General features: G+C 41.0%; 2 protein-coding genes across 10 annotated transcripts in view; one reads left to right on the top strand and one right to left on the bottom strand.

Annotated features, from left to right (window-relative positions):
- Nucleotides 1–3,858, bottom strand: part of LOC119004800 (activator of 90 kDa heat shock protein ATPase homolog 1-like) — a 76,574-nt gene extending 72,716 nt beyond the window's left edge. For 2 of the 9 annotated variants that reach the window (XM_037072022.1, XM_037072019.1), the window contains exon 1: nt 2,700–3,858. The gene's annotated coding sequence lies outside the window, so the exon portion shown is untranslated. Of the gene's footprint in view, nt 1–43; nt 192–2,699 lie in introns of those variants that run through there. The other 7 variants (XM_037072017.1, XM_037072015.1, XM_037072018.1 and 4 more) reach the window with 5 other exon arrangements.
- Nucleotides 488–9,729, top strand: LOC119004803 (E3 SUMO-protein ligase CBX4-like). Its single transcript, XM_037072042.1, has 4 exons — nt 488–777; nt 5,344–5,422; nt 6,931–7,105; nt 8,645–9,729. Exons 1-4 carry the CDS (start codon nt 503–505, stop codon nt 8,713–8,715), a joined length of 600 nt encoding a protein of 199 aa, XP_036927937.1. The 5' UTR covers nt 488–502; the 3' UTR covers nt 8,716–9,729.
- The last annotated feature ends 216 nt before the right edge of the window (nt 9,730–9,945 follow it).

Here is a 9,945-nt window from a genome sequence, read left to right as displayed (position 1 = left end):
CAAGTGTGTCTATAAACCCTCGTTTATAAACTATAAGAATTACCTGACGAGTTCAGCTAACTGCTAACAAGATTAGCTCATTTAAAATCTTTAACGGCTGCCTCTGATCGGGTGCTGCCTTCACGGTGCTACCAGATCCTCGTAATTTCCACCTTCAACGTTAATCGATTTAAGGAATCGTACTTGGTCGGTGAATTAAAGTTGTCTGATGGCTCGTGTTTCATCAAGTAAGGAGATGGATAAATATGATGTGTCCGCCAGGTTTTAAGTAAAGGCATTATTTGGCCTCTTCACACATAAATACATCATAATTTAGCGTTTGTCCAACACCAAAGAAAATCAAACAGATACGTATATAACAGAAATAGATTTAACAAATTGTCTCAATTGTTATTTTATACTGATGCATTAAAATAAGTTAGGAGGGTTCACGCAAACTAAAAGTACACCAAAAGAACACGAATGTCTACATGTGCCACACAGCGTGCCAGCTTCACTTCTAATGTGTCCGACTGTCCGAGAAGGCAGCAGCGTCCAAACTGCGCAGCCTCCGAGCACTTTAACGCGAGCGGCAACTTCACCGGGAGCCTCGCGCGCCCCGCCGCCTGTCGCCCACAACAGCCCGCATCATCATCATCATCATCATCATCATCATCATCATCACCACCACCATCATCATCATCATCAGCAGCAGCAGCAGCAGCAGCATCAGTGTGATGAAGCAGCGGAGGACGGAGACCTTCCTGCTCTGAGACACTGGATCACACACACACACAGGTACGGAGCTCTTTTATTCATTCTTTAATTATCTTTTTAAGAATATATTCTTTAAAAAAAAAACCACTCTGGAAACAATTACATGAACGTTTCTGCATCTAGAAAACACCTGAACTAAGCAGATGATTTTATCCATTTTTTGTAAAAGTGACTAACTGATGAGTTTAAAAGGATTTTAACTGTTTTGGATGTTTTTGGAGAATTTATCAAAAATTCTGCTTCACCTTGTGGGTTTTCTGCACTGCCGGTGCTCAGTGTGTGTGGGATTGTGGGCACTGATCAAGCCTGTGTGGTGTGTTCAAGTGTAGGTGTAGCAGAAGCTGTGTGTTCTTTACACTGCTATTTAAAAATCTATTAATAGTTCCTGCTACCTGCAAGTAAACCGGCTACCTGTTGTCTGAGGCTCCAGAATCATTCACAATTAATTATAAAATGCATGTAAGTAAGTTTACGTGCCATTAAATCATCAATTCAGTGTATCAGAAGTCAAAAATAGAACAGGAAACTGGATAAATCTGATTAAACTGCACTTAAAGCAAAGCAGAAGAGCATTTTGTGGCGGTATGGGAAGAGTAAAGGAACATTTCTGTATTTGTTCATGTCCTTGAGCTGTAAAAACTTGCACTTGAGGAGGTGGTTTGGCTGCTGGCTCTGGTTTAGTAGCAGAAATGGGAAAAAGAAAAAAGAAAAATGTTTGAAGTGCAGCTGGGGCGATAAGAGGCGAGAGAGCGGAGCGGCCATTCTGGCAGAAAGAGAAGAAAAAAAAATCCCATCAATATCCTGTATCTGTGAAAAAATAAATAAAAAATGAACAGTGGGATAGAAAATGATCGTTGCCTCTTTAACTGGACAGCCTGCACCGTGATGGATCTCATGATGGACGGAGGAGAGGAGGAATTTTAATCCGTGAGGTCACACAAGATGCACATCCTCCGTCCGAAAAGCGAAGCTGAGACGAGTGTCTGCAGGGAGAATTATTTTCTTTGGGGTGTGGAAATCAGATTTTTAAATTTTTTTTTATAAAGACTAGTAGGTGGAAGCATCTGGCTTCAAACTGGAGTCGGAGATGCTGCAGAACATCAAGGTGCTGCTGTGGGTTTTGGCTCGTACAGTTGATTTTTTTAAAGGAACAACTAACAAGTTATTCATTATCGGTTCATCTGCCAAGAAAAATATTGGTTTATAAAATCAGGAAATGTAAAAATGTCCTGAAACTCAACACGATGTCCTCAAATGTTAGTTCAGTAAGAATTTGGACTTTTTATAGCACGTACCACCTCAAGTATTACACGCTACACGTACGACCACGATAACTGACATCGAGACGTATCCTCTCGCTGTTTCCTGCTAACGTTAGCATCTTCAGTTTCAACCGCGGCTGCTTGAAATATTCTCATTTACCACATTTCTCTTCCTGACAGTGTTCATAGTGCATCACAGTCGTGCAATCCACAATCGTGGATTACGATAGCTACGATAGATGAATGTAAATATGAAGCGGACTGAATCAAAACTATCGCAGGGAAGACGAACATTCGCTATTTTAAAGGGATCACGCGTCCCAACAGTGGTAATCGTACCATAGTTTGAGAAAAGAGTGAGACAAAACAAAAAAGTAATGACGAGCGTGGAAACGATTGCTTTTGAATAATCAACTAGCCAATTAACAGAGAAGTAACCGAAGACAGTTTAGACATTTGATTAGTCGTTATTAAGTAGAAATCTCAAATGTTTGCTTGCTGCAGTTCGTAAAAAATCTAAATTGCTGCTAGCAAGAATGATCTGTGAGGAAGAAGAATTGTTTTTAATCTTGTGTAATCAGTTGAAACAGAGAATCGCTGTTTTTTTGAAAGTGAAAGCCGTGGCTGTAAAATGGTGGGTCATCTTTTTTTGAGCGTCACAACATCCTTGAGAACACTCACTTCAGTGTCGTAACTGGAGCCACTCGGTCCAGAAACATTCGGAAAGTCCAGAAGAGCGAGTTAGCCGGGCGCCAAACAGGAAGTTCAGTGTAGGGATGAACGGGGCTCCGCCTCCAACGCTGTGTCCAGATTTGATGTAGCGTCCTTGGAGAAGGTCCTCCTCACCATGAAGGGTCCACCATGTTTCCACGGTAGCTGAGAATGGACAAACAAAACACAGATAGAGTTGGAACCTTTTGTTTTTTTTGTCTTTTTAGCAGCCACAGTGGAGGCGAGTGAGACGAGGGGTGTTCAGTTGGTTGAAACCTGCATTCTCACCACTTAATTTGACACATTTGAGCTTTATAAAACAGGACTGTAACAAATGTAAACCTTTTAGGCTCATTAATGCTCCTTCATGTTGGGAAACAGACACGTCCGTCTCAAACGATGTAACCTTCACTGCCCACATACGTCCATGTGTCGCTTCACTCTGGCACTGATGTGTCCTGGCGACGTAACACCTTAAAAACTTTTCACCAACTTGCGTAACTTTTCCACAAAGAGTTATCACCATTTTTAAAACTCTGATGTTTTTTGTTTTTCAGAAATATTTGTGGTTCAGTTTACAATCAAGTTCTGTTAAAAAATATCAATTCACTTCCTTCATTCAAGCAACGGTAACCATGAAATCTTCACTCCGCTGGTGTTTTACTGTAACACATTAAAAAGACAAAGATCTGAAATGACCGCAGGCTAAAAATGGAGTAATTCTTGCCAAGAATTTTGACCTCTTGCTCAGCTCAGCTCAACAAATTGATTTTTAAAATTATTTTTGCCTTAATTCGAACCACCAGTTGAAACACTCGCTGGCTCATCTTCAGCCGGTTAAAGATGTAAAGTATCTTAACGTTTCATGTCTCTGTTGAGGCAGAAGTGAAGCGGCTTCCTGCAGAGATAATCACATGGATAACCTCGTTCAGACCTAATGGCTCAAATAAGAAATGATTATTCAACTGGAGGAAAAAAAAAAATAGAAGCCTGACAGAAGCGTCACGCCTGGCATCAACATTTAAATTCTGGTGTCTGTTACGCTTCACGTCCCCGCAGAACGAAAGCACTTCACAGAAACAAGACCAAACTGGAATCATGTGCAGGCCTCTTCAGTTTTCTACCTCCAGAAGGGAAATAGGAAAAAAAAAAACCCTGGACAGAAGACCGGCTGGAGTGACCGCACAGATTCTCTCCAGACGAACAATACAAGCCTCTGATGAAGAATAAAGGCGGTATTGTCTCAAGCGCTGCGACGATGACGGGCAGGAGCGATTCCAGGTTTCACAGAGGAGTCTCACAACGCCGCGGCCCCGTCCTGCCGGCGGTAATTGCTGCGTAACGGCACACATGAATACCCCCCAAATCAGCCCTCGGCCTCGTGCGCTCAGGCAAAGTGCACTACTCAGACAATCAGAGGCATACAATCTCAATCGGCCCGTCCCCATGGCAACAGCAACTGCCGGTGTGATTGTATGGAAAGTGGTGTTTCTGATAACTTGTCACATGTAAAGACTGCCTTTCACCAGCGAGCAGGAGACTGATACTGTTGGCCGGGTTTTAAAGAGACAATGCAGATTTTGTTTTCTTAGACACAAGAAGCAGGCAAACGTTATTCTGCTTTCAGGGATGATGTTGCATCTTAGCTTCCTCTGTTAAGACTTGGGTCATCGCATCAGATGAAGGTGCAACATGTGAGATACGGTGAGACAAACGAGGAAGCAGAATCAAAAGCAGAATGTGAAGAAACAACAGCGTCAAGAAATGTCAAGAAATGAAATGATGTCACTTATATTTTCCTTATTAGACAGAAAAATACAACCACACTCCCTCTGAATTCAAGTTTCTCTCTTTGTCGATCAAGGCAATCTAAAGTGCCTCATCAATGCATAGTTAAAACGCACCAACTCTTTAAATATTGCGGCTCTTTTTAGCGTTTTCATTGGCCTGCGTCTTGTCACTCCCACTCTTGTCATCTTGACCAGAGCTGCTGTAAATCACCTCCATACCGCATCTCTTGTTGTCAAACTGACCTCCATTGGTCTTGGAAGCTAACCGAGCCATGAGCTAATTAGCTAACAGTAGCTAGCTACATCCAAGGATTGCTAGTATCAGCTGGTGCTTGTTCCTCTGGTGCTACGCTGCCCCCTAGCTTCCTTTGAATTTTGTTTAAGGTAAGGTTTGATATGAAGACTGAATTTCACCACAAGACGTTGACAACATGATGCGAGCCCATGAATGTAGCAGCACTACAGTCCATCAGGACAACTGCGACACGTCCTGTTTTCATTTCTAACAACAGTTAAACAACTTTTTGTATTCTGAAGTTTAAAATCAAAATGGAAAATAACACAAGACTTCAGCTGAGTCTGAGTTGAGTCACTGGAGGCAATTTATCGGATCACTTTAAATTATCCTCAGTCGGACGGATTCTTCTTCAATCTTATTTATCATTTCTTTAATCAGATATTTTCCTCACTGAGTAATGAAACCGTGAGTTAATCTTTAGGCTGTGAGTGACGTCAGATTAGATAAAAGAACCTCGATCACTCAGTGTCACAACATTTACAGACAGATTATTGATCGATGAACATCGGCACGTGTTTCCCTCCAGGATGACCGAGGTGATGAACTCTCTGGAGCCGGGTACGGAGGACTTCAGCGGGGGTGGAGCGGCAGCAGATCAAGGCTCAGTATCCTTCCAGGTGTGCATGAATCTGTCGGTTCGCTTTTATTGGAGTTGAAATCATACATCGGTGAGTCACAGGAGCGATGAGCAAGAGTAAAAAATGTGGGATGAAGCGACTGAGGTCACCGGCTGGACTGAGTCCTGCTGTGAGTAAATGGTATGTGTCTCTCCAGCTGAGCTGAAAGAACGAGTGTGTTATTGTCTGCAACTGTGTGACTTTAATCCTTTAATCATAATGTATCATCGTTAAGTGTAAAGAGTGATCACGCGTGGTGTTTTATGCTGCCAGTAAGATGTTTTGTGTGATACATTTCCAGTTTCTTTCTTTGCTGCTGATGTTTTGAAACTTCTCAGTCTGAAATCTCCAGAAAATAACTTTCTTTAGTGAACTGGGCTCAAATCAGGCTGAAGCTAAGGATTGTTTTCATTATTGATTAATCATTTAGTCTATGAAATGTCAATATAATTTGAAAAATGCATTGCTCATCACAATTTCCCAGATTTGCTAATTTTCAGTGGAAAACACAAAGACTCTTCACTTACTGTCATAAATGACAAAGAAAAGCAGCAAATTCTTAGATTTAAGAAGCTGAAACCAACAAATATTTGACATTTTTACTTGAAAAATTACTGAAGTTGGCACTTTATTATCTGTCTAGTTCTTACTGAAAATGCCAACTATTTCCTTCCATTCTCATTTTCACAGAAATATCTTTCATATATTGATATTTTTTTCTAAGGGAAACAATACTGCAGTCAGAGGTGGAAAGTAATAAAGTACAAATACTTTGTTACTTGTTATTTAAAACTAGTACTTACTGACATCTTTTGATTTTTCCTCTCTAGATTTGAACACAAATATCTGAACTTTCTCCTCCTCACATTTTCAAAACAAGTTCATTATAGTCCGAATACATTTTATATATTTACATAGACTGGAATGTGGAGAAAAGGCGTGTTAGTGTCTCGTATCTGCAGAGAGTTTCTGATTTTCCCTCGTGTCTATTTGACGTCCTGGGAATTAGACTCAACAATCAACTGTCTTTGTGGTGCGTTCAGGAACAGCTGGGACGAAATCCTACTGATTCTACCTTTCACTTTGATACTCTGAGTCCATGTCAGAGCCTGAGCTCTGTTACTTTACTGGAGTAAAGAATTATGTCACCTTTGGACTGACTGAGCTTGAAGAAGGGCATTCTGGGTAGACGTAATTGTAGTCCTTATTTTACAAGACTTGTTACTGCAGTTTTGGTTCGTCTTTCAAAGCTTTTATGTTCCTGTTTTCCACGCTGTTACTGGACCAACGCTGTGTCAAGATAACACAATTTAAATGGAAAATAGAAACGATGGAATCATATTTGCACACTTGAAGTCAGACATCAAAGTAACAAATCAGTCCAGCTTGTCCTAATCCGATTTACCGCATTGTTGTTCATTCACGTGTTGCGAGTGTTCCTCTTATCCCCGCAAACATGGAAACCCTTCAGTCGACCTTACATAAGCCTCACACAGATCTTCCCAGATACCCATGAAAGGTATCCAAAGTTAACCAAGAGGCTTCCCTCCATCGTGGTCGAGCCGACGGATGGTGCCGACGTGGAGAGCGGCGAGCTCCGCTGGCCGCCGGACGAACCGGGTTCTCCCGACGCCCAAACCAAGAGACAGAGTGCAGAGGGACAAACTGCAGGTGAGCGTGAAGTCACTGAATGCAAACAGAAACAACATCTTTATCTTTATACCCATAAAAGGTCATTTCCTGTTGCAACTTCCTGTTAGTTCTGTATGCAAATGAGGCAGGTTTCAGTCTCGGCTGACCGGACGAATGAGCAGACAGAGGAAACACTCGGAGTCGTGTTGATCGTCTCTGGTCTCATAATTCTGCTCAGATCTGCTTCTCTGAGCTAAAACTGATTATTTGGCTCCGAACAGGCTCACAACTTAGAATAAATGCAATTTTCCACTCAGGCTGAATCATCGCAGGGAACATGGTTTCACCTGAACCCGCGTGGACGTGCAGCTGTCTGCCTCCGGTCGCCTCTTTTCCATTGACTTTATTAGCATTCGCGCTGCCTCTGAGTGCCACTCGACGCTGCAGCCGAACATCAGCGTTCACCACATCTGATGCAGAAAATCGGGGTTCGTGACCGACTGAGCTGTTCGAGGACATTATTTCAACTGAGTTCAAACATATGCGCTTTACTTTGAAGTGGACGTATGTATTTTATCCTCCATTTAAACCGACTGAATTATCGATCTGCTGTTTTGAGCACAAGATGATTTCCTCTCCTGCTGATTTTTACTTAAGTTAATGTTTTAAAAGTTGTCATTTATGCACATTTTTAAAAAGAGCAATACCTCAGAAGGAGCAGCCTATCACCATAGTAACCACTAACTGCAGCCGCTGTTAGCTGGTTAGCTCGGTTAGCCGTGCAGCTAGTGATCCGGACTGGAAGCTCAGAGACCAGATGTGTGTTGATCTTTACACCACTAACTCAGGTGCAAGGCGAGAACATATTTTCCTTAAAAACATTACTATGATTGTTAATTAGTCATTTTAAAACGTTTGTCAGGCCCAGAATGATTGTTTTGTTTAACTCAGCGTAATAATTCAGACAGTTTGTTAGAGATTCTGACATTAGATGGGCTTCACATTGAGGTGCACAAAAACTGGCATCCGCACAACAAACTACAAAATACAGGCAACACAGCACAAATATATATAAAGATATGATTATATTGCATGTGTACGTAGCAATCAAGTCTTGATAGTTTTAAAAAAATGGCTGATTGCTAGAGGATGCTACTGTTAGCAACGTTAGCTAGTGAAAAAAACTGAGGGGTCAGATGATTCATGAGTGCAATCGACTGTATTTTATCAATAACATCTTTAGGCTATTTATTTTGAATGTTTTTAACTAAATTCTTACATATTGCTTCCAATAAAACTGATCTAAATCTCTGGCTAACGTCTCACTCTTCCTCCATGAACTGATTCTGGGCTTAAATCTCTTGAATTATATATCTGCGCTCCTGTTTTTCACCCAGATATTTTTTCATTTTAAAACACAAAATAACACGTCCCCCATCCCACAGGCTAAAGTTAAATCTGGTAAATTGCTGTCTCATCCCTATTTATACCATTTCGGGCTCCCACTCAAACACTTCACGGGGACTAATCTGCTAATTCTCTTCCTGTTTTTTTTTTTTGTTCGTCTGTTTTTTCCAGATGAGGAGCAGTCGAATGTCGGAGAGGACGATGAAGAGGCTTCAGGTGCGGAGATGCAGGACTCCAACTGAGCAAAAAACTCTCAGCCTGTGTAATCCACCGTTACTGTGAGTGAGTCCAGACTCGGATAAATGAGTGAAAAAAAGGGTCGAATAGAAGAGCTCGTTGCATTGATAGGAAAGATTACAGCGACAGACAGACAGATTCCCAAACCCCAGCTGACGGGCTTGGAGCCAGATACCTGCCGTCACCTTCATTTTTAGACGCACAGAGGTTGTTGTTTTTCTTTTCGTGTGCTCGTTGTCGCTGATGATTGAAGGGACCAAGCCGCCATCTTGAACCTTGTTTATTTACCAGCTTGTTTTCCCTTAAGAAACAAATAAGACTTTAATAACTGTTGGCAGCTTTTAATGTCAGTACACAACCTATTCTCCACTTTAAGTATCTACTAACTGATTTTCTGATATATAGATTTGTTCTCTCTCTGGCTCCAAGCCCTCGCCGTCCAGACTCCCACACGTCTGACATCTGGACAGATGTTTCTAAATGCTGTCTTAAGTATTTAGCTCATGTGTGCCATACTACTACTATTACTACTATTACTACTACTACTACTAATGGTAGCTACTGTATTTTGTGCACAGTTTTTACATTAAGTCTAGATGTAAACAACATCACTGTTTGTTAAGTGCTGACTGCTGTAGTTTTGGTGATCTTGGTCTCACTCTGTGACAAATAGCTACGATGTTTTAAAGAGCAGTGTGTGCGAGTAAGGAAGCCTTCATCACTTTAAATCGATGTTATTACGATACATTCTTTTAAGATAATATATTATAATGTGTCTTCATACAGTAGGTGTTAAAAAGGGAATGTAATCGTGTTGTTTTACTTTAAGATATTGGAGCAATATGTTCACGGGAGATTAAAAATGCGGTTCCATTTTGTTACAGACTCACAGAAGTGAAAAAAAAAACAACCCCAGTATATTTTAGATGTGTGTGGCTCGTCACAGACATGATATTTTTTAAAAGTACTGGAAGCCTAAATTATTGCACAAGTAATAAATCTTTTGAAAATTCTTAAAATGTTCCTCAGTTTATTTATTTCCTGTGGTTTCGTTCTGTGGTCGAGGATCTGATGCCACAATAAACGACTTGTTTTATTTCATGTTCATGGAAAGAAATCCAACTAATTGACTGAATCATGCTAACCTGTTTTTGTCCATTATTGCATTACTACAGTGCAGGTAAACATGTCAAATCAGATTATTATCATGACCTGATTGTTCCCAGTTATCAGAT

The sequence above is a fragment of the Acanthopagrus latus genome, chromosome 16 (assembly GCF_904848185.1).
Source record: "Acanthopagrus latus isolate v.2019 chromosome 16, fAcaLat1.1, whole genome shotgun sequence".
In the NCBI taxonomy this organism is placed as follows: Eukaryota; Metazoa; Chordata; class Actinopteri; order Spariformes; family Sparidae; genus Acanthopagrus; species Acanthopagrus latus.
Note: the sequence above shows the minus strand (reverse complement) of the source record. Positions and strands in the feature narration are given on the sequence as shown.

What these genes read in the sequence shown, in the direction of transcription:
- LOC119004803 (XM_037072042.1), top strand. Translation starts at nt 503, where the DNA reads ATGTGTCCGACTGTCCGAGAAGGCAGCAGCGTCCAAACTGCGCAGCCT. An exon ending in CGGCAGCAGATCAAGGCTCA is followed by an intron (nt 5,423 to 6,930) that starts GTATCCTTCCAG and finishes AGCCTCACACAG; the next exon opens with ATCTTCCCAGATACCCATGA. An exon ending in TGCAGAGGGACAAACTGCAG is followed by an intron (nt 7,106 to 8,644) that starts GTGAGCGTGAAG and finishes TGTTTTTTCCAG; the next exon opens with ATGAGGAGCAGTCGAATGTC.